General features: G+C 42.6%; 1 protein-coding gene across 7 annotated transcripts in view; it reads right to left on the bottom strand.

Moving 5' to 3' along the window:
- Positions 1 to 24402, bottom strand: part of ndst2a (N-deacetylase/N-sulfotransferase (heparan glucosaminyl) 2a) — a 134202-nt gene that overhangs the window by 3944 nt on the left and 105856 nt on the right. For 6 of the 7 annotated variants that reach the window (XM_088635930.1, XM_088635934.1, XM_088635931.1 and 3 more), the window contains 10 exons: positions 15980 to 17693; positions 10791 to 10878; positions 10085 to 10239; positions 7247 to 7432; positions 6761 to 6889; positions 5809 to 5991; positions 5308 to 5404; positions 3438 to 3561; positions 2668 to 2842; positions 773 to 943 (listed from right to left, as the gene is read on the bottom strand). In XM_088635930.1, coding sequence (XP_088492056.1) covers positions 773 to 943; positions 2668 to 2842; positions 3438 to 3561; positions 5308 to 5404; positions 5809 to 5991; positions 6761 to 6889; positions 7247 to 7432; positions 10085 to 10239; positions 10791 to 10878; positions 15980 to 17014 — 2343 coding nt within the window. In that variant the 5' untranslated portion in view covers positions 17015 to 17693. Of the gene's footprint in view, positions 1 to 772; positions 944 to 2667; positions 2843 to 3437; positions 3562 to 5307; positions 5405 to 5808; positions 5992 to 6760; positions 6890 to 7246; positions 7433 to 10084; positions 10240 to 10790; positions 10879 to 15979; positions 17694 to 20580; positions 20695 to 24402 lie in introns of those variants that run through there. The other variant, XM_088635937.1, reaches the window with a different exon arrangement.

The raw sequence follows: 24402 nt of genomic DNA, 5'->3' as shown, positions 1-24402 counted from the left end.
GGAGAACATGAAAATGCCACAAGCAAGTGTGATTACTTCAAACCAAGGGGCTTAAATGAGATGTGGTCATTTTGTACAAAATTGCTAAATTTCTGCTTTGAAAATTGAAAAGGAAAAACAATACACCATTATTTATTTTTCAAAATTGTACAAAAAGAACTGAGAAGCGTGATATGGGCTCCTTGGCAAGCCATCACAAAAAAGTATCACTGAAATAGCATTAAAGATTGAGTGATTTCTTCCACTTCATTATGAACTGGAGAACTTCTGTGAGATTTTAGATGCCTGTTTTAACATTAATGTTATATTCATGTGCAATTTCGTGGAAGATTTGAATCAAAATCGAAGAGCACTTAGGAGGAGGCAAGGTGGTATAGAGGTCAGCACTGCTGCCTCGCAGTGCTGGGGTCCTGGGTTCAGCGTGCTGTCTGTGTGGAGCTTGTGTGTTCCGTTTGTGTGGGTTTCTTCTACAGTCCACAAACATCTAAGTTAACTGGCTTCTGGGAAAACTGGCCCTGGTGTCAGTGTACTCATTCAGGTCTGTGATTGTGTCTGTGTCAGTGTGTGTCCTGTGATGGGCTGGTGACCCATCCAAGCTGTACCCCACCTTGTGCCCACTGCTTGTTGGAATAGGCTCTGGCTCCCCTGCAGCACTGAATTTCATAAGATGTTTAGAAAAAGGATGGATGGGTAGAGAGCAGTTTAAAAGAGGTCATTTAGCTTTCTGTACACCTCTGTCTATCGCAGCGGAGGATCCTGCGGGGGACGATACCTGGCTGGCGGGGTAGTGCTGAAGCCACCTCTCCAGGTGTGTGGCGTAGGTTCCTGGGGAGAGACTGCGGCGCTGCAGGGCCAGGAGCTCGGGGGGGGCACCCGGGCCGGCCGTCACCACCTGGTGGAAAGTGTAGTTCAGAGCCATAGGGTCCTGGTGAGCCCGCTGGTGCTGCAGACACAGGAAAGAGAGGCAGTGAGCCAAGATCCACTCACACACCCCCGCTCACTCCAGCACAGCCCTGGTCGAGGCCCGACTCCTTCCCACACTCAAGCCACGTCCTTTATTTACAAGGTTTCCCCTGGAGGATCCGAAATTATTATTTATCTTGATACAGTGATGCCCAGAAATGATTGATGATTTTCATGATTTGAGGGCATACAAAAATATTTCTAAGTGGAATACTAATATTTTTTACTTATAAGAGAAAAAACGAACCATGGTGTTTCAATATTTCAAGCAATGAGCTCCCATGGTAACGTATTTGCCTGTTAGAGATACAACTAATAACAAGGCTATGGCAGACGGCACTGCTCCGGTGTCCCAATCTGTTGAGTTCACCGTGACACCAAGACACTGAATGCAGTGCTGCGGTGGAGGCACGGAAACCCCTGGCCACCAGGTCAGGGCTGCGAGGTGTGTGGTCCGGCAGCACCTATCCTGGGGTTAACCTGTCTAAAGCACAAGGGAGCTTCGTGCTTGTGAACATCTGCATGGTGCTCTGTACTCGGCAGATACACACTCTGCGCAGGGCTCGTGATGAGCACTTGCTGGTATAACAGACTTGAGCTTGTGGGTGTATAGTGTGTCCACAGTACTGATCACAGGAGAAGAGATCCCAACAGTTAAATTACAGGAGGCAGGAGGCAGTCGCCGTTCTGCACTATGGCTGTTACAGTTTGGCTTCAAGAGTGAATATCTCCAGTGGAAAGGTCACAGGCCACACTATCAAAATTAGTTCAAAGAAAGGAGCATCACTTCTGGGAAACAACCTGCTTCCGAAGGAATGTTTCAAAGTCACTTTGATTCTGGTTTTCACAAACAGGGCAGAAGAACTTTCTTCCAATCATATCTCTTCTAGCTTCTAGACTGGGCAAAATTTGCCTCCCACATATGTCACCTTCTACAGACCCGGTGGATGATATGCCTAAATTGTACACCGTTTGGGACAACCCTTTCACTCCAATCCATTTTAAACTTGCACACAGAATGTACACAGCAACATGCTGGCAGTCCCAGTGCTCACGGTGTATCGGGTGTCCACCTCCCTGCGTTGAGTGTGGTGTGTGATAGAGAACTTTTGGGTGTATGTGATTTAACGTGTTTTCAGATGTGACTGTGCCCCCAGACCGTTGATTGCTCTTGATCAACAATGAAAGTAACTGCTTTTTGTACGTGAGCTCCTATTGTTTCTGTTCAGTTTTTATGGTTCCAAACGAGAAGAGGCCATTCGGCCCCATCTAGAACCCAGCTGGTTAGTTCAATGATCTCATCCATCTCATTATTGAAAGATGCCGGGATATCGGCCTTGACAACATGGTTGAGCACAAGAAGGACTTTCTGATCTTAAGCTTGTGGTTCCACAGCCAATACACTGCGTTGGTTTTTTCTTTCTATTTTTCAGTGAAGGATTAATTTCCACTTGCTCCTCTGATGCTCGCACGCTGACACAGATTCCCACTTGAACATGACTGGGTAGCGTGTTCCTCACTCATTGCCACAACCCTTTATTTATTACATTTGTCCTCTGGTAAAATTGAGTAAATTTAGAGTTCAAAACTTGGGAAAACACAAGCTGAGACATGGTGTTGCGTTTTTTTGTTTTTTAAGCCGTATGGGAGTCACGTGCAGCCCCTGGCGCAGCCTCGCCCCTCACCCAGCCCCTGGCGACAGACCTGGTACCAGGAGTAGGCGCGGTCCGCAGGGTTGATGAGGATGGTCAAGATCTTGGCACGGGGCAACAGAGCTGCAGCCCTCCGGGGTGTCACCTCTGTGTCAAAGTAGTTGGCACTTTTCTCAAACATGAAGTCCGTGCTGGTATTTGAGGGGAAAGGGAAGAAGTCCATATACCTAGAGAGAGCGGCAGCAGAGATGTCCTGAAACTACCCTTCGTGCAAATGTCAGTGCCTTTCAAAGCAGCACTCAGCATCAGTAACGTCTTAAAGATGCAAAAACACAAGAGAAAATACCACTCGATAAAGAACAGCAGTATGAGATATAAAGGTAGACTGGTCATACAAAAAGCTTTAAAGTGTTACACAAACTTTCCAAGTTAAAATGCTGGTCAGGCGAATTATTAGAGGTTTTCTTTTCCATTTTTAAATGGAGCACCGGTGTAGAACTTCCTTTACATTGTCTTCACAATGGCTCATTTGTGAAACGAGGGGCTCAATTAATTATCGGTTATGAACCATCTCTGTATAAACGGACCATTTGTTCTATTATATTTTTAAATCTACTAATAAAAAGAACCCCAAAGCAAGCCAGACTTCAGTCTATAAAATGTTGATTCACCCATATAACTGACCTTAACCTGGTAGTCTTTTCACTGGTCTTTGGCTCTAATGCATTATGTGCACGATGAAAGATGAAAGCAGACGAGGGGTTTTGAGGGGCAGGTCGGCGGTGCTCCCGGAGTGAGTGAGTGTGAGAGGCGAGTGTTTACCAGTCGATGCCACGGTGATAGTTAGGCCCGTTGAAGAACTGGATCTCCTCAAAGGTGAGAGGGCTGGGGAAGTTGCTGGTGATGGCTGGGTGCAGGGTCAGAAATGAGTGCAAGGCTGTTGTACCTGAGGGAATCAAGCGACAGATTTTACTTCTTTCGTAACAGCAAGACAATGCAAAGAGCAAGCCATCGTGAATATATCTGCCTACAGTTTCACTATGAGATCTATTTTAAATACTTAAAAATGCACAGAGGAACCAGCAGAATGACTCCAGTTGAGATATCATACTCTCCCTAACACCTCAGGCTACACAGTGGTGGCATTCAGCCAAGATTAAGTATTATCTGACTTTGACATTTCTCCACGGCAAAATGGAGAAACTCACAACTCACTGGAGGACAATAATAGCAATTCAGATTAAGATAAGAAGCAGGTTTTGTGCATTCTTGTCTCTTTTCTATCATAGCGAAGATGAAATGAAGGATAACGTACATGGTACAGAGTTACAGGCTTTACTAGTCTACTGCATATAAAAAATCGCTAACGAAAAACTTACTCTTTAAACTGTATATAGCTAGCACACTACATCAAGTTACTGTATTTAACTTCCATTTACACAGTTATTTTAACAGGTGGCGAGAGATAAGGCATTGCTCCAAAAAGTAGACTACTTTTTCACTAATCAGCAACACATGTAGAAAGAATTTCTTCTTGCAAATAGCTAAGTAAGCAACGAAACATTATAATATTATTAAATTTACTGGTTAAGTTGTATACAGTAGCTTTTAGTATAGTGCACATGAAGCCTCATGTAATTAGGATTCTGAGTTTTAATTTTGAATTCTGTGATTCAATGGTTGTTGATAGTATTAAAGACAAATGAACAAAATAAAGACAAAAAGCAAAAGAGCTGCATGATAAGACAGGCTACAGCCCAGCTTCAGTGTGTGTGAACAGTAAACAGAATTTATCCCCCCGCATTATTCTGGATAACTGCAACGGCTCGATTTTAGCAACATGATACCTTTTCCCTCCCAAGTATTTTTAAAGAGCCAGTGAAAGCATTAGTCACCCGTAGAATAACAATTTTCAATGTCAAACTACCAAAACCCAAGGAAGTAAAAATGGGGACAAGGACAAAAAACAATCCTGACAATGCAGTAAACTGCTCGCGTGGTTATCATGGTATGAAAAAGTGGTGATGGTATCAGAACTGTGCTAATGACATTGTGGGTACTATGAAAATGGCACATGGCTGAGAACTTGGCACTGCACAGCTGCTTTAATCAGGGCTTTTCTCTATGCAATTCAGGAAACATGCAGTTCCCTGGAAGCCTTTTGCACAGCACTGTTCATGATGCGCTATACTATATAGAACACCAAAATAAAATTCTCGTCATGACGCATCGAAGCCAGTCGACAAAATCATAGTAAAAGTGTTTAGTACGTGGTTTACATTGGAATAAAAATACACTGCACCCCATAATGGAGCTTGACTTCTGTAACAATGGAAGAACCAGGGAAATATTTTGTCAGCAGAACTGACAATCTCCAATGATAAACTGCGTGCCTGCTGCAGACTTCACAGACAAACTGGGTTTCTGATGTTGCCGGAAGGATGACAATATAAAATTATTTATCAGCTTTTGACCCATTTAGATTCTGTATTTAATTTCTGTACCGATAGAAAAAAAATTAATCTGTGTACTTTTGACACCCTTAGTTTGAATGCATATCGTTTTCCTGTTGCCTGAATAAGGCCTGACCTGTTGTGTGAAAGACACAGAGTTTGAGTTTGGCTGTGGTCTGAAAATGGCAGGTCACTCTGAATCAATACCTCAGCAACAGCAAGGAGTGGGACTCTCTCACCTGTTTTCTGAGGACCAATCACAAGGAACTTTGGCAGCCTATCACAGGTCTTCTCCTTCGACCAGATGTCTTTGTGTCTCTTGTCATCACAAGGGTTCTAAGACGGATCAGAATGTCATTAACAACCTATACACTACCCTCTCACCACAGCAACCTAGGCAGAATGTTATAGCACTTACCTCCACCAACACACATTACACAAACCGCACAACACCTCTCTATGTAGACTGCTATTCAGCTGGACCTACCTCCATCTAACTTAGCTTTATTTCTGCTTTAAAACTGGAAAGCAACTTAGTAAATGTGTCTGCAAAAATGGATGTTATTTTGGCCCCTTTAAATAACATGTGGAAAAGTACAAGCAACTTTCTTAAAAGAGAACTGGTAAAATCTGTAAAAAAAATAATAAAAGGATTCTTAATATGCAAAATCTTAATAACTCGAATCCAAAATGGCATTTGGTGGATTGCATTGTACTGTATGTTGGTGGAATTCCCATACCTGCCACAAGGGGTCTCTTTCCTCAGGGAAGATCTGGAAGTACTTCTCGGCAAGCTGCACTGGGGGCAGGGTCTGCAGGCGCAGGTTAGTCCAGCACTGCACAAACTTCACCAGAGACTCGAAGGTGTACAGACCCAGGCGGTCGTTGCCGTAGTTGGAGAGGTGAGTCATGAAGATACTGATCTGAAGGGAGACGTGGGAAAAGAAAGCATTAATAACAGGGTTGGGCGACGTATCCGACCGAACACAAATGCAGAGGGCAGGAGTTAACAGCGTCTGGTGCAGAACAAGCATTCGGAAGCAGAATGATTTTTTTTTCGTGCAAGCGCCGTTTACTGGCAGGAAAAAAAAAACACTGAAAAACGTTTGCTGTCAGGTGCTGTGTTTTCTTTGAAAATGCATGGATATGGATCCCCCAATATGTTCAGAGCAAAACAATTCTACTGTAGCTAGCAAGGGTCCGTCCCCTGGGTAGGGAAGTCGCAACAGGACTGGTACAAGCAACACCACAGCCAGAGGAGTGTAGTGAAATTAAAGAAGTGGTAATAATATTAAACTACCTCGTGGGACAGCTGTGAGGGCTCCCCACCCACCACTTTCCCAGTGCAGTTCCTATTTTGAGCCAGTAACCAGTAAACAGTGTTGTCCACACTGACATCCATTAAACTCATCTTGGTATGGGAATGTAGGGTACCCACAGATAAACATGTTTATTTACATGTTTATTTATTCAACCAGCACCTTATTATTTTAACATTTATTTCTTCCCTTCTTGCACAAATTGGGAGCTAAAGTTCCTGTTAAGGACTAATTAACTGTGTAGAAGAAGCAATTAGAATTTGAGTGTGTTCCAAGGACCAGCATTCAGATTAATGCATCTTCCTGCTTTGTGCGCTGTCACTGGGTGTGTCGCTGGGTTTGTGCAGGAGCAGACACATGGCAGGGCACTCACAGGGTTCAGCAGCACAGTGAGGAACAGCTCTCCTCCTCGGATGCTCCTGTCCAGCTCCCGGGAGCCTCCTGGGTACTCGTTGTAGAATATTGTGTGCGTAAAGAGGCCACAAGTTTGTCTGGGCAGAACCTGAATGGGGAAGAGACAATGACAGTGAAAGATAAGTACCTAAATAAGAGAAAAAGACAAGCAGAAGTCAAGAATTCTGAAAGGAAAAGCAAAATGGCATCTTTTCAAAGCATTACATCCATTAATGGCTGTAAATGTTCTGAAAATAACAGACATGAACTCTGTCTGTTGTAAACAGGTGATCAGATATGGCCAGTTGTACATCCAGTGGAAAATAACAGCTCACAGGACGTCAAAGAATAAAATCTCGTCTGGCACAGTGGTGCAACAGAGTGTTTTGGCATTCGTGATCTGTGCCATCTGCCGGGGTCCTGTCTCTGCTGGCCAGGGGGGACGTGGCAGGGAGGCGGGTCGTACCTGGATGCCACTGTGCGTGAAGCCCCTCCGGTAGCGGGCGGGCCGCAGGTGGGGATACTCCTCTGTGCTGGTCACTTTGATCCCCCAAACTGACTTCCAGGCCTCGTACAGCTGGCTGTGGACAGGGTAGACCCCCGAGTGATGGGGTGCTACCGCGTAGCCCATGTCTGTTGGGATGCCGTGTTCCTGCAGGGGACAAAGGGGGACAGGACCAGCAGCCGCAGGTGAGTCTTAAAAATTAATCGTACCGCTGCAGGACACAAGAGAGCAAGAGAAACACAGCAGGAAAAGGCGGTCCCTATTATTCCATGTTCTTGGTCAAAGTTAGTTCCTTTTCATTTTTTAACCCAATAGAAAACTAATTCTTATTTTCTGGAAATGGACAAGTTTTAAATATGGAAAAATTTTGCAACAAAAAAAGTACATACAAAGTACACGTTGTGTCTTTTTAACAATTCTAAGAAAATTGATTAAAGCTTAACTTTTAGCTGCGTCTAGAATAAATGGAACAAAAACCTTTGAGAGCTGTTGTGCAATGCCATTAAATATGCCTCTTACTTCCGCCTTCACTGGGGACAATTCTCAGAAACTTATTCTCAAGGGCTGGCACTAAAATTACTTCAAACGTAGAACAAACTAGTCAACACTGACAAGCACATCAGAGGAAAAGACATATTTGCATTTTCTCGAATGTAAAATTATTTTTGCAATATATACATATGTAAGAACTGATTTTGAAAGGCACATGGAAGTGTAAGCGGCATTACTCTGTGGTGTAACATTATATTGCACTTAAGATTTAAGTGGAAATGTTTGATTCAAATAAAAAAAGAGTGATTTGAACGTTTCTCATTTCTCCACTAGATGGAGACCCAGTACATCTAATTCATATCTCTGCTACATCAGTTCTAGTATCTCCTTAAAATGAAGGAGGATTCAATTATTTATGAGGCACTGAGCAACAGAGTATTTGATCAAGTTTAACACCTCCTGTAGCCTTTTCTTCAAGCTTATCACATAATACAATAAGATCCATGTATGGCCCTCACTGGTGATTGTCAAGTATTAGGATAATGAACAGCTAATGCTTGTTTTTCTAAAGTAGAAACACATACTGTATATTACAAATATTAATTAGCTCTCCCATTCCTTATGATCTGACGCAGACATGTCTCAAGAGACACCTAATGCTACTTTGTGTATATTAAGTCAAATTAGGCCATAACTGACGGCTGTTCCACCCTTATTAAGAGTCTGCAGTGTGGAATAGCTGTTCTTTAGGGAGAAGGGCTTATATAAGGATCACTGCTGCTTACCATTGACTTAAGATATTAAGTGGAATCGCAAGTGTCTGTAGATGGTCCTGCTTTCTAGCACTGGGCACTTGGAAACAAAAAATGTATATTCACATGTACCCTGATTCATTAAGATTTCAGCTAACCCTAAAAAACCATGAAAGATGTGCTTCGTAAGTACTGTACACTGTGAGGCTATGTTCTGGTGAAGAAACCTATAATTCAACAGATACAGTTGAAAAGATTTTAAAAAGTATCAGTGGCGAGTATAATCTTCTTAAAATACACTACTTGCTTTTATGTACCAGGCGCAAGCTTGTGCAGGATATTTCAAAATTACTATTTTGAGTTAAAATGTTCATGTTATACATGTACATTAAAGAAAGCTTTTAATAATTATTGTATATGTTACAGTAACTATAACCAAGGATAGCCCCGAATTCTGAAATATTGGGGATGTAGTGCATATACTGAAATGTATATATATATTAAGAAACGGCTGGCTTCATGTTCTTATTATAGCATATTCACATATGTACATATTGTCAGGCATACAAACTGCTGTACAAGAGATTTAAGACACACTTCAGAGACACAGTATATGATGTGAAGAGCCTCAGACATTTACACACTTTACACCACAATTGTTTACACAGTTTTTACAGTAGTTCTAACACTGTAACAGCCTATATGCAAAACAGCTTAATTTAGGTGTGAAGAAACCAGCCATCTTTAATTCATATTGATCACAACCTTTAAAAACGCACAGCATCTCAGGTTGCTGTTAACAGAAGTGTTGCAGCAGGTAATCCATCACATTTACCTACTCATTCTCAGACACTCTTCATCATTAACCTCACTTGTCCCTTTCCACAGATCCATAAAGCCGAAAGATTACTTTTTGTATCACACAATAAAGATCTTGCAGGATTAACTCCTATATTACAAAAAAATGATTAAAACTTCAGCAGATTACCACCACTGAAGAAAAGAATAATGAAAATAGACAAATACGAAACCTCAAAGATTTTTGCACAGCAGGGTATGTGTATGTACATACACACACACTTTAATGCAATCAGTCTTATTTCCATCTCTGTTTTGATCTTACATCTGCTTCAGCCTGGAAGGGAAACATTATTGGTACCTCGGAAATTGGGATAAGCATTAAGCACAGCCCTTTGAAAGATAAGAAGAGAAGAACAGCGTTTTCAAGGCAGCTTTTACACGGCCACGAAAGGCTGTGGCATGAATATGGTCTGCCTGTCATAGTTCGGAGCGTTTCAGCCCCGTGTCTGTTTTAAATGCCCAGGGGGGACTCTTGTGTTTCACGGGTTTTCCCATCAACTTGCCTTTGCTTCACAGTTTACAGCTCCTGAACTATGAGGAGTGCCTTTTGTCATGGAGGCTGCTGTGAAGACTGTGGAGAAGACCTGCCCTTTGTTTCTCTGTCTTTTCTTCTTCTGTTCCCACACCACTCTTCGGGACACAAGGCCAGTTGCTCCCCTTGGCAGCTGCCCCCCCGATTAACCCCTCGCCCCACCTGTGCAAAAAGCTTGTTGAGCCTCATCTGCTCGGCCAGCACGGTGACGTTGTGAAAGAGGTGGGGCTGCATGTGGCTCCACATGTGGGGGAACCACCAGAACTCCTTCCTGTGTCGCAGCAGCATGTCGTCGCCTCGGTCCTCCTCATCCGTGCCTGTGGGCAAAGCAGAGCGGCGAAGAACTGACCCTCGGTCTCTGGGGCAGCGCCGTGCACTATAACCCGCTTTATCAGGACTGAATTTCATTTAGCAGTTTCCCAACATAAGGTGACCGTCGGTGTTCGTCACCTTCTCTAAGCCACATTTCATTCAATCGATCCAGTGTATTTCCATAAAGCAGCTAGTGCTAATAGCAAGTCCATCGTTTTAATCTCCTTCGTTAACAGGAGAAGTTCATTCTCAGCTTGGAATTAATTTCTGCTTGTTCCTTTAAATTCAGAAAGGCAAAAAACACTGCATATAAAGTACTGCAATTTTTATTAAATAAGATCTAAGAGATAGGAAAAAGACTGCTTCACGCAGGTGACATATGAAGTTTGAAGGGTCATGCAGAGCATTCACATCAGGGAGTGGTTGGCCCACAGCGTCTGAAACAAACTGCCTCCATGCTCAACAATCTGCGTTACATGAACCTTATTCATTCCCACAGGAAATACTGTTCTGCTCACCCTACCCACTTCCCAGACACATTTTTAACCCATTTTACCTGTGTGGTAGAACTTTCCAGAGAATCCCAGGTTAAAAGTGAAGTTTGGGACCAGAGTTCTCAGTTTGTTTTGCGTGTTGAGAAGAGCCTGAGAGTAAGAGATAGAAGTCATTGTAAATGTACAGCATGACACACCGTAACTAATCCTTCCAGACATCCAGGAACTTAACACACTATAGTAGGTTAGGTGGATAACCATGTCAGCATGCGTAGGCTGCAAAGGAAAAGTTAAAGGTTTATTCCATTCTGAAAAGAAAAGAAAGGAAACACAACGTTTACAAACTATATCACAATGTACAGTAAAAATAGACAAAGACACTGTGATTTAATATAATAGGACTCTCTACTGACAGAACACTTGAAAAGACCAACAACCTTGTTCAGAGCACAGAAAAAAAATCAGTTCCTTAAAATCCAAAGGACCTCCTTAAATAAGTAAGATATAAACCACTCTGAGCTGTATGACTGCAAGAATAAGTACCACCTCTGGGCAGGTTAAAGGCCCAAATCACCAACCCAAGAATAAAATACTTACAGTACATACAGTATTTAATATATTTAGGATCATATTATTTATAATAGCTGTTATATGTAAAAATAAAACCTTTAAAAATGAACAAAACCACTTATCGTCATCATGTATACCGCTACAGTGTTAAATAGTTCCTACTGGACTAGGGTCGTTCATTTAATGTAATATTGATGTGCTCAAAATAAACCGCACATGTTTAATATTAAACATTTGCATCAAAAGAGCCATTTGAAAGTGGCAGGATTGAGCACAAGCCGCTGAGATCACAAGGTATTTTCAAATCTCCACAGTGGACAGCTCTGGTTTGCCCAGCCTGACGAACATGAACCCTCCATGCCGATGGGGTGCGTCAGTGGTTTCTGTTTTTTCTGTATCCTTGCTGTAGATGTGGGACACACTATCAAGTCCCTTTTCATCCTCTCTTCTTTCAAGAGATGAGAGATATTCCTCTTTTCTTTAATTGGCTGACACTGTCACTTCTAACATCTATTTATTCCTGATCTCTGTTATACAACCGCAATATATCTCTCCTGCAGAATCTACTGCTCTTGCAGAAAATTCCATTTAATTTCTGTGTAGCTTTCCTGTGCACATTTCAGCAAAACTGCAGTCCATATTTTTTCTTTTAGCCCATCTTTTCATACACTGGACACCCACATTGTAGTTTTTTTTTTATTGTTTCCTGTGCTTCTCCTGGCAGTTGCTGGACCAGCACTTGCAGAAGCAAAGCTGAGGGGTGTTGACTGGGGGTGTATAGATTCTCTGGTTCATACTAAACTGAGACAACAGGCTGGCTACATATCTCCAAGCATGTTATTTGAAATTGAAAACCCTCTGTTTTTGAATGATGACAGACTTTCACATTTGTGCTGTGAATTGCCAGAAAGAGAAAACAGGGTTATACTGCGGACCTGGAAAATGCTGTAAATGTGAATTATGAACCCAGAGTGGCCGGGCAGTTTGCCTGATGTGGTGTAAGGGCCCGAGTCCTTACCTCCCAATGTGTGATATATTTCAAACTTTAGATCACCTACAACCAGACTTCCTGCTATTCAGTGGAGGAACACTTTCAATTTGAAACAACGTTTGCATTTACAAAGTTGATGCCAGTTAAAATTCAAATCAGTCAGCTTTCCGGTTGGTTGACAACATTTCCAAACTGGACTGATGACAGAGTCAATCCAGTTAACTTGGTTACTTCTGGTCTGCAATGTATGTGCTAGGTGCCAACCATTCTTCACTCTCTGATAAATGCAGTACATTTGTTGCATAAAAAATAGCTAAATGCACTGTGCCTTTATGCACACTGGCTGCCCGTGCACTCATTGTGTGCCACTCTCGACAAAATCCGAACACGAAAATCGACACGGAAGCCCTGGTAACGGATCCATGGCTGACCTGATGCTTTTGTCACACTAGAGACAAACACAGTGAAGCAGAACCACTCCATTTATAGTTCTATAGAACTATAAGATCAAAACTTACAAAGCTACACTTACGAAGTCCCTAGTATTTGTCAGCAGTATATACAGTATGTGTGCATACAGATGTTCACATACTTCAGCATGCTGGATCGTTTAATGTGAGGTTTGCCCCCAAGTTTCTGAAAATAACTGCGATCCTTTTTACATTGTGCAGGGGTTTTCCAAAAATAGTTTTTAGCACAGGCTTTCCAGTGCGTGTTTTAGAATACCAGCTTGGTGGGTGGGATGGGGACAGCAGTGGGAATTCCTGGATAAAGTGGACTTGAGCTCTCAGAGCAGTGCCGGCCTCAGCTGGCTCAGACACAGTGGTTACAGGCGGCTTTCACAGAGACCATAATGGGAACTAGAGCAGAGAGGCTAGGCCTCCAAGTGACCTGTATTTGGCTGCTGCACCTTCTGCTGTCTCCAGGTTTTAAAATCCACCTCCACAGATCTGGCAGCACAATACTTCCTGACTACTTTTTAACAGCTCCGAGTTGACCAACTTGAGCTGGACGATCCACCTTAACCCAAATACTCCAACACACTGTCTTCTGCAGACTCTCACACATTTAGTTTGCACGTACTAATTTAAGGACACAAACACAAATTTAGCTTAAATCACCTTCTCTCTATAAAAAAACCTCTTTAGTACAGCAACATAAAAAAAATATTAAGTAATGTTTTTGTGGCTGATTGTGGTACACCTGTTTACAGAAAATGCAGGGTTTAGTCTGTACTGAGTCATCGTGAAGGAAAAGCAGGTAGAGTGGTCCAGGAGGTGGCAGTTTTCCTTCTGGAGTCTGTACCACAACTTCAAAACGAAAGTTCCTGTACGGTGACAGGAGACACACCTGCTGAAGGTGATGCTGTCCTGCTGCTGAGTAGATTGAGTTCCTGGCTACTTGGACATTATGAATCCTGCAATTCAGGAGATAGGGCGGGATAACCCCACTGGTTCTGGCTTAATTATACTTCATGCTTGCTTAATATGGCCAAACTGAATTGCCCACTAGAGTTCTCACTTTCCACCCGTGTTGCTGTGCAGAAGGCTGCTGGCACAGATTGGCTTGCCAGGTGTCTTCAAGGTGGGCTGTGCAATTATCTTCCACACAAAGCTCTTTGGGGGCCCACTGGGATAGAAAGTGCTATACAAATACAAGCAATTAACATAACATCCCTTGATATAATTTCCACACTTTTAAAAACAGATTCTAACATTGTCTGTCTTTTTATTGCGTCTCTGAAAGTTCTTTATCATATCATACTTCTACCAGCTCAGCGGTTCTCATCTGGCAGCTTATGGTTTTTGTGCAATGTTTATTTGCATACAAAAATGTATATTTTGGAGTCCAAAACGCTGGCTGTATTGGTTACAAAATTTCCAAAGTGAGACCATCACGATCTTTAAGTGCCTGTTAATATTGAGCCTCGAAAACCATCCATGGCTACATTACAGATCGCAGTTTCGTGAATGTGCTTGAGAAAAGACTCATGGGATTGGGCTCACTCAACAGCATGCACCTGTGTGCCAGGAGCTGTTCTGAAAGAAATCAGCTTTAGTGCTTAAAGGCCATGCTGAGACTGCACAGTGAGTGAGAAAAGACGGGATTAGCTCTCTATCAGACGGGCCTTATTTGTGCCTTGTAACCCCTACACTGCTTGAGGTGATTAAAACCTGTTGTCCATTTAGAAGCCCTCTGCATGATCTGTGCAGGCAGGATGAGAAGGAAGCCATTGTACGTTGCTCAGAGATTAAATCGATATACTAGTAGAACAATAAAAGGATTTAAAAGAAAAAAATAACACCACTCTCTCCAATACTTTATATTATAATTCCTCCAAAACAGTAATGAAATCTTTGAAATCACTAATGGATTTAAAAGATATAGAAAAGATGAGTACATTTCATGATAAAATTAGCAGCATATTGGGCGACACATGGCCAGTTTAAAGGGGGCCTTTTCTTTTGGGAGATGAAGTCAGTCAGGGATTAGAGAAAACCCCACAATGGGATCTGCACAATGATCGTTATTTTTTTTTGTTTTGTTGTTTTTATCTTCCACATCCAGCTAGAACTATGTTCTTGCGGCAGTCATTTACCAGTTTGTCTTTTGAAATTTAGTTACAAAAATAATTCTAGACAAATTTAGAATCAGAGCCTCCTCTCACTTTCCCTAAATTATCATGTATGTATGTGCTAATTCACAGGCTATCCCAAATAGCATTAGTGATTACTGTGATCATTTTCCACTTACAATCATTACATTTTTCTTAAAAAAAAACAGAAGTACTTCTTGAAAATGAGAGAATTTGCATTTACGGTTACCATTAATTACTGTCTGCACCAAGTTTAAAAATAGCCATTTGAACCTGTTACCTTTTCCCCAGATCGGTAACTCTTAACTAGTAGATTGTCTATTATATTTCAGCTGGGAAGCAGTGATGCTGCAGTCCCAGTATGCAAGCGAGGGATGAGCCCTCCCATCATGTGGGAATGTATGAATAATATTCAGATTTATGGATGACTGCTTCTGGCAAACCTGGTTTTCAATGTTGTCTTATACGTGTTTGTGTGCTGACATTTCAGTAATAATACTGCACTGCAGAGAAAGATGTACTGTAATAAGGAGCAAGCACCTTACCAAGTTCATTGCTGTATATCCTCTTTAAATGTACTGTAAGTGCATAGATGATCCCACTAGCAGTTGTAAATGTGCAGAGCTTTTTACAGTTGTAGCTTAAGTGGACCTATCAACAAATTAAAAATAATGTGGTTTTGCTATTCTAATTATATACGCTAATACCGTTATGGCTTGGCTTAATTGTTTTTAGAATATTTCTGAATATTTTATGGTTATGGATTTTTAATTGTAATTATATGGGGGATAATTGAAGTCGGGGAAGAGATTAAATTGACAGACATTTTTAGTTTTGGTCACTGCACAGTCATTTAATCCTCTACAGCTTGTTAAGATGAAGGCACTTGTATATAAACTTGGTGCTCCAAATGTCTTGCTTGAGATCTTAACTTGTGCGTATGACTCCCACTAGAACCTGCAGCTTAGAAAAGCTTGAACTACATAAAACTGAAATGTATGTGGGACTCTGACCTCCATAGGATTCTCATGTAAGCATCAAGAGTGAAAATGGACACAAGGAAAATGATATCGCAAAGCCCAGAGCACACTCACCTCCACATCGGACACCTTCATACGGGTTCCCTCCTTGCCCACAAAGATGTCGTCGATGTCCACGAGCATGTACCGCTCCAGTGACAGGCAGAGTCGCTTGCCTGTTAAGTAGGCAATGGCGTCCACAAAGATGAGCTTGTGCAGCCAGAAGGAGAGGTTGTTGCCGAAGAGCACTCTCTGGATGCCGTCGTGAAGCCCTAGGTCCTGGACCACAGTGGCATACAGGGCCCGGTGGGGACCGAGGTAGGAAAGCGATTCGGAGGACTTTGTGCTGGCCAGGAGCACTGGCTCATAGGTACTATGGTTCGACTGGAAGACCGTCCAGTCATCTCCAGGCAGGGAGCCCTGGTCCACCTCGTTGGCCCGTGTTACGTAGAGCAGGGGGGCACTAGGGTTGATGCGGTAATCTCGAAGCCCCAGGTTGGAATGCAGAAACAAGGGGAAGCCCTTGAGCTGTGCACTGAGCAGCGAGTTCTCGTTAGCCTTGAAGAAGCCGATGATGCCCACCCCGTACTCCACGCAGTACTTGTCCAGGAGCTCTCGGTTCCAGGCATCTAGGTTGACATACTTGAGGATGTTTTCGTAGATGATGAGGGTGTAACGGCCCTTGTCCCTTTCGGTGAGCGTGGGCATGTCACCTTTGCCCGGGGCAATTTCAGTCCGGTACTTGAAGCGGCTGGACTCCAGTATAGCTACGATCTCCTGCCCAAGCTGGGAGTAGATGCTCTCCACAAAGACCAGCACTACGGGGTCAGTGTGGGAATTGTCCACTGTTTTGATGAAACGACGACTGGTCTGAGCAGGAAGGAACAAAGGTGCCCGTTGACCTCCACTAGCGGCTGCTGCCCCCCCCCCACCACAGTCACTAAAAGGCAGCGGAGGCGCCTCTTTGATTTTGGGACTGTTGCTGACATAGTAAGCCAAGAAGGCCATGGAGAAGAGACTGAAAATGATCAGTGCCAAGATGAGGCGATGGAGCTCCAGCTGCCTCACGCTCCGCACCAGCTTCCAGATGCCCACCATGGCAGCAGGCATCTCTGGGGTGGCACTGGCGAGGGCTGCAGGGACGAGGCGGAGGCAGGGCTGTGCAGGAGAAGATGAGGAGCGAGAGGTGAAGAGCGAGAGGGGGAGAAGAGGAGGAGGGTTGAGCAGCACACTGGCACTAAGTTCTGCTCAGGAAAAGCCATTTACGCTAGGTCACCATGGCCCCCATAGCCCATCTCTCAGCAACTACTTGCCTCTTGCTCTGCTGTCCCTCGCTGTATCTCAATATCTTTTCCTATCAGAAATTTTTCATATGTAAACCTTGTCACTTCTCTTCGTCTTGATCCCCCGGATCCAAGCAGTTCTTACAGTATCTTGCTTCCCCGTGTCTGTCTCTCGCTCTCGGTTCCCCCCCCCCCCTCAGCTTTCTAATAGGATTGTGTTTCTGCTGTGCACAGCCCCTCCTCTCTCCCCCTCCTTCTTGGATCTCTTCTCCTTCCCCTTCTAATTTGTATTCTTCTTTCCGAATGTTTTAATTCTGTTTCAGTATCCCAGAAAGGCAGTTCTCTTCTTCCGAACCACTCTGTGTGCCTTTCTTCTCTGCAGCAGACTGTTGTTCAGAAGGTTCACCAGTGGGTGTCCATCCACTGATTAGTCGTCTCCACCACAGACAGGTCCCCTGCAGTTAATCTGACTGGTCAACGCAGGGGAGGGGAAACTCATCTCACGCCTGGGTGGAGGAAACAGGAGTTAGATTATTGATGAACACAACCGTCAATACAATCAGAACAAATCATTATTCACCAACTACCAAAGGAACGGAGAGAACAAAACATTTTTCAGATCTCTTTATGAGAGCCAAACTCAAAAAACAATGTAGCAATTTTTTTTTTTTTAAAACTGTGACGTACATTCCAAAATAATTTGTCAGATCAGTGTGACCCGTTCAACCTCAAAATATAACCACAGCATCACTTACCAAGAAACTCTCTGTCTACTAGTGCTTTGTTCAGCCGGGGTTTAGGTTATTGATCTACTGTACAATGTTGGATGATGCCAATCAACCAAGGCAGATGAAGGCACAGCCTGGTAGCTGAGCCAGATCCAAGTTATTATCGAACAACACAACATGTGCAATGAACAAAACAGCTATTAATGTCTTAAATATAAGTGAGCAAAGCCCACTCAAAAGCCAGGCTAATCTGCGGTCCCCATTCAATTCAGTTGAACTAAAACCAAACTCCTAATCAAACTAGCACTGTGCTGGGGGACAGTCAGCAAAGGAGACGGCAAATTGTACGAGCTATATTGCTCCATAGGATTTTAAAAGGACATTTGTCAGAACGGTGCCTTGGATTTATCTTCAATAAAAGATGATGGAACTTGAAATGTAGACATGTATAAATCAGGGCAGATGTACAGAAGAATTTCTCACTGACACAAAAGACCCCATCATGGCTTTACTTAATATGTCAGACAACTAAAATGTACCTGAGGATTATGATGATTATTTGGATTTACGATCACGTGGGGTTGGATTTGACCCTTCTGATTTTCTAACTGGCCATCCCTCTCCCCCCCGCCATGTCCCAAAGCTCTTTTCCCAGGGATCCCAAAATAGCTCTCCCACCCCAACCCCCCTTCTTCCTGCAGAGAGATACCCTTACAGGTGTGTGGCTGGGAAAGCGCTATGGAGAGCGTTATGTTGTGTGACAGTTTGTCAAACAGACAGGACTTCCTTAGCAACGAGCCAGCTCCCAGAACAGAGCCCATATAAACAGACTAAGCAGAAAGAACGGACTTCAAAGAGACAGTTGAGCCTCCAGGCCAAGGCCGGAAGATCGCCGTATTTTAAATCATATAGAATTAAAATGATCTGCATTCGCTGCAGTTAAAATGATCTACATCAGTTCAATTAAATTTACATCCAATAGCAAAAAGGGCCTTGGCAACCCAGAGCCTCATCAAGAAGCACAGGCTCAAGGCGGGATATGAGCCCATCACAAGGTACAAATGCACCTCGAGTCCAGATCAGGCGACTGCAGAGACCAACACTAACTGCAACCGAAGTGTCCTGGAGAATGACTTGTAAGCACTTGAATAATAACATTTCGAATTGGTGAAAAAACAAAATGTGCATTTACTGTTTCCGTGGTACCAACCCCACCACTTATCAGAGCTCATCTGAGAATTCTCTTCTGAGAAAATGATAACATAAATCCCATGGTTAGTCCTGTTTTGAAGACCCACTAAGCTCCAAATTGATTGATTGGTGACTGGAATACAGTAGATGCCACATTACCAAATTTATACTACCAGCCATGCACTTGAAAATATGCACACTTGGGCAGAAACAGCTTCCTGAGAAAATGGCCAACAGCTGCAAGTCTTTGCCAGGACTGCTAACGAATTACATCTACTTATTAGTTCAATCATTTTAAATTGCCCGTCATTATTTTCTATCACTCCCTACTCACACAAGCACACAATTTGAAACTATCAACTGTTAAGCACCTCGACGGTCTATTTTTGTTCAATTTATGGGGTGGATGAGGACCACGCGCACTTTACTCATCTCTGCACTGTTATAAACACCTGCTTATTCTCATTATGAGCCCCACAGACCCTTCAGCGAGTCAGCATTGAAAGGGTCTGTAACATCACTTGCTGTATACAGGTTCACAGCAAGCTGAACACACCCAACCTACATACAAGGAGACAGTCTTCAGCAGTCAGTGGTGTGCAGCGCATGGAGAAATAATGGTGCCAACTGGGTCATGACATGGGCTATGCACATCAGTGTCTGGTCCATATAATAAAAACTGTTGCTGTCAACGCAGGGACCCACTGATTGCATACATTTGATATGTGAAAAGTCTGGAAAATTGCAAAACTAAGGTGAAGCGTTATAAGGTTTCAGAAAACGCAGTGCGAGAATAGACAAGGAACAAGATTGTTCTCGGCAAGTGCGGCATCGTGCACGGCTCCTTTCAGGTTGTCTGGTTTGGCACATATAGTACAAATCCTGACAGCCGGGCTCCTCATCCGTTCTGCTCCATGCCGAGGCTGAAAGACAGACGCTCTATCTGCTCGGGGACTGAAGGAAACCTGATGCCGTGAGAGAGGTTCCGTTGGTAAACTGAAAATACTTCCAAACCATCACCTTCCTTAAAAGGGACTTCTATGTCCGCAAACAATTCACTGCACAAGTACCAGGGCTACCCCTTTCAAGCCAAAACAGGCCAGAAGCCTCTTCAAATGAGGGAGAGATCTGGTTCACTCCCTAGTATAGGTCTATGAGATCACTTTCACTACGTATAAATAGCTGTTGTGGGAAAGAGAGCACATGGCACAGTGATGCATCTCTGTGAGTGAAGGACCTCGCAGTCAAGTCACACATACTGTATAACTGCAAGAACTCCAACCTCCTGTTCTCAGAACACTACATAAACTGCTTTTGAATTGAGCTACCAACCTCTTAACGTTTAAAAAAGGTTGACCTAATTGGATTTATTATAGAGCCTGATCGAGCTAGACCAAAAGAAAATGAGCAGCCGTGACACAAACAGCGCACCTGTCACAAATTACAGAGCAACAAAGCAGAAAAAGGTGCCTACCTGATAGCTGCTGAAACGAACTGGACGCTGGACATTCCTTAAATATTATTATTAACACTACCCGAGTAATATTTCAGAACTGATGGAGAATGCTCATGCATGCGTCACTATGTGGCTTATCTGTTGAAACATGAATATGGGACACTCAACGCAAGGTTAAGGCGGAGTTCCACACCACGTTTCTGCATGACTGTGGGTGTGAAATAATTCTGACTGAACCTCTTACCCTGGAATGTTTTAGTTTTGCAACTTGGATATTACATGACTTACCTAAAAATAACTAATGTTCCTGTTGAAACTAAAGCCTGATTATTATAGGCTATGAGTGATCTCGAAGCCAGACAACTTCCTCCTCTGTAACATGAAGAGCACCACAGTCATACAAATCTGAACATTAATCATATTCTCAGGAAAACTGTTGTGTCAGCTCATCACTTCACAAAAGTTTAAATCCCTGATTTTTCAGAACAAATTAAAGCTGTTTTAGTTTCGATTCATCTCTAAAACATAAAATGGTAACATAGGATATGGCGACTGATGTAAACTGCTTGATTATAGACTTCATACAAAGTGTGTCAAGTATTCTGGGTGAATTATTTTCTCCTTTACAGACTGTTTACACTGCCAGCTATTTCAGATGTATACATATATATAGATGTATTTTGAATAAAATGAAGAAAAAAAACAACACTTGGGGTAGAAAACTAAATTACCCTTTCAAATAAAACATGCATTTGTAATTTTAAGGTATGGATTTTTAACAGGAAACTAGAACCCTAGTGCTCCTAATAAATGTGATTTGATGCCTTGCTGAACATTTGCAGCTTATGAAAATACACTTACTGCTGACTAATGCACAGCTAGCTTTAAACAGGTTAGGGTCACACAGAATTAAAACTCTGCAATCACAGCTATTTACTGATTCCCAGACTGACTAGAGCAAATACAAAACTAGGAACGGACCTACACACAAAAGGCATTTAAAACCTTGTCTTGGTGGAGGTGTGTGTTTTTATCCTAGCACACACAATAACTAAGAACAATGTATCAGATGGATAAACACATCCCTCTGAGTAGGTGTTGGATGCAGGATTCTCTTCACATTTAAAACGCCTCTCTCCTAGTGAACATCTCATGAGGCTGCTGTCAGATGAAGGGCCGTGCTGTGTTGAAAGGAAAAGTTTATTTCAGATGCTTGTGAATATGCTTGAAAGAATCTGCTAAATAGTCAAATCAAGACTTTGCAAGTGCAAGACACGATTTATTCTGAAAAGTTAGACCTTCGCCACGCCTTGCAGATGGATCGATTTGTGAAGCAGGAACTGACCCCTGCATCTGACCTTGCAGGTGTCCAGAGACAAACAGAACCAGCGAAGCTTTAGCATCCTCAGGGGCCCTGTCCCTGTCCCTGACTGGCCCATTCAGACCGGCAGTCTTTGCATAATACAACTCTGCTGAAAATCAGCAATCCCAAACCCTTCTCTTTGAGCAGGGCCCGATGTCTTATGCTGCAGAACGCAGACATTTGTGTCGCTAGTATAGACATACTGTGGGGAAAAACAGCCAGTGTCCACTCACTTTAAAATGGCAGAGCTCTGTACCATGTTTATTTAAAAATCAACAACCCTTAAGTGGTAAAGTGTAGGTGGGGAGGTCTACTCAACCTCAGAGTTAAGCATCAATACAGGATTTCATTCCTATTAGGCTAAGCCTATTACTTTTATTTCAGTTCAGCAATGTTAGAGCTGCAGAAATGAACCTCCTGTACACTGAAAGACTGAAAAAGATTTCTCGCCAATTAAAACCTGAGGTATTTGATATTGCCAGAAAAACTGATCAATCATTGGTCTGAAACACAGAAGTGGATAAAGAGACTTATATGTGAGTTGTGCCCTGTAATTTACAAGGGAAACTGAAGTTTTCTGAGCGACTGAGCGAACTAGCTGGCTTTAAACAACATTAGAAAACAACACTAACAGCTTTGAGTAGAGACTTCAAGTTCTTAAAAGTTTTCTATTTACTTTATCTAAAATGGCCAACAGCATCATAATACATTGTCAATATTTTGTTTTGACCCTCATATAACCACATACTGTAGCTCCACGGAAAATATTTTTTTACAGGAGAGGCCTGGTGAGGCATACCAGCATCGATGAAAAAGATTTGCACATATCAGACATGTATCAATATACCTTGTGTCAAGACATCAACAGAATTTGTATTTATTATTTCAAGCCAGCTGAAGGCTGTTCTTTACCACAAAGTCTATACGAGAAGCAAAACGTTTCTTGTTAATCGCTGAGAGTGCTTTATACGGTGGATACCACTTGCATGTGACAGTGTGCGGTACCAAATCTTATAGCAGTTGTTGAGTAGCTCTAACCACATTCCCAGCATGGGTTTCCTGTTCTGATGGGAACATCACAAATACCTCTTTCTTTGTTACTGTTTGTTATCAACACCTCTAACCTTACTCACCAGGCACACAATCCCTAGATAGGACAGCAAGACTCCAGATGTACAGCAATTTCAGCCACTTCACGTTTGCCTGCACCTGGCGTTTGATACTTGTAGTAAAAAAAGGTCAAATAAAATGGAACACATTTTAAAAAACAAAATAGTTATTTTTCCAAAGGCAGTGAGTGCTCTTATTCAACCGTGGGATTTATATTTGAAGAACACTATATTACAGTTTCTGAAGAAAGACTTCTTTCAAAGATAACTGTGTGCAATTACAAGCGTGCTCAGTTTTTAACATCTCTTTCTTGCGTGAGAGGACTGGAAGGGCAGGGTCACTGCTGTGAAAAAGGCTGCAATGGTAAGGATAAGACAGAGCTTTATGCTGCTACTGTTCTGTTTTTCAAGCTGTTTACTGAAATCTTGCCACAAATGCCTCTACTCATCCAGTAAATGGGTTGTATTATTATCAGAACATCCAAAAGCCACAGTGTTTTGTGGCCATTTTTAACCTACTTGCCTTACTTCACAGAATGAAGCAATGCAGTTGACTTAACTGAAATGTGCAAGACAGCTGTGAACCACACTCGAGACTCGAGTTTTCACAGAGTAACAGGAAGGATCCTTGCAGAGATGTTGATGCACAGAAAAAAAAAACTGATTAAGGTGTTAATGAGTTCCAGTTATGTTGTTTATGTGGTTTTGTCTTAACTGTATTTATGTGCTTAATTAATCAATGTCAAACAATGAGAAATTTGAAAGACCTCGGGCACACGATTAGGCCATTTTGTAAAGAACCTTTTATTCGGGTCCAGTGCCCATTTCAAACTTGGCGTTGAAGTGTAATGTTTATTCAAGGGCACTGCTAGATGAAAATATGTTCATTCCCCATATTCTGCTCTTCTGCTTCATCGCCACAAATCGTACAAAAGCCAGGAGGTTGAAAAACAAGAAATGCATCAGACCTTAACACAACAGGAGAGTGCGTTACAAACCTGGGGCAAACAAGTGGGATTCGGGAAAAGCTGATCACTGAATCATAGGTTTTGCCAAGCCAGTGGAATGTCAGGTCATTTTAGGACCGATCACTATAAAAAAATTTACATTAAAGCAATCCCATGAGAATGAAACCAACAAGTTTCCAAAGGAGAGGCCACTTGGCCCCTCTAGGTAGTGTGGTTCCTAGTAGCTAAGTCATCCAACCTTTTCTTGAAAGAAGCCAAAGTACTGGCTTCAACGACGTGGCAGGGTAGCTTGTTCCAGACTCTCACAGCCCTTTGTATAAAGAAAATTGCCTTCTGTTCTCGGGTTCAAAAGCTCTTTCCCCATAGTTGTCAGCTTTTGATCCTGTTGTTAATGTCTTTA

The sequence above is a fragment of the Lepisosteus platostomus genome, chromosome 6, assembly GCF_059453375.1.
Source record: "Lepisosteus platostomus isolate fLepPlt1 chromosome 6, fLepPlt1.hap1, whole genome shotgun sequence".
Taxonomy (NCBI): Eukaryota; Metazoa; Chordata; class Actinopteri; order Semionotiformes; family Lepisosteidae; genus Lepisosteus; species Lepisosteus platostomus.
The sequence above is the reverse complement of the archived record's forward strand: the minus strand, read 5'-3'. Positions and strand labels throughout refer to the sequence as shown.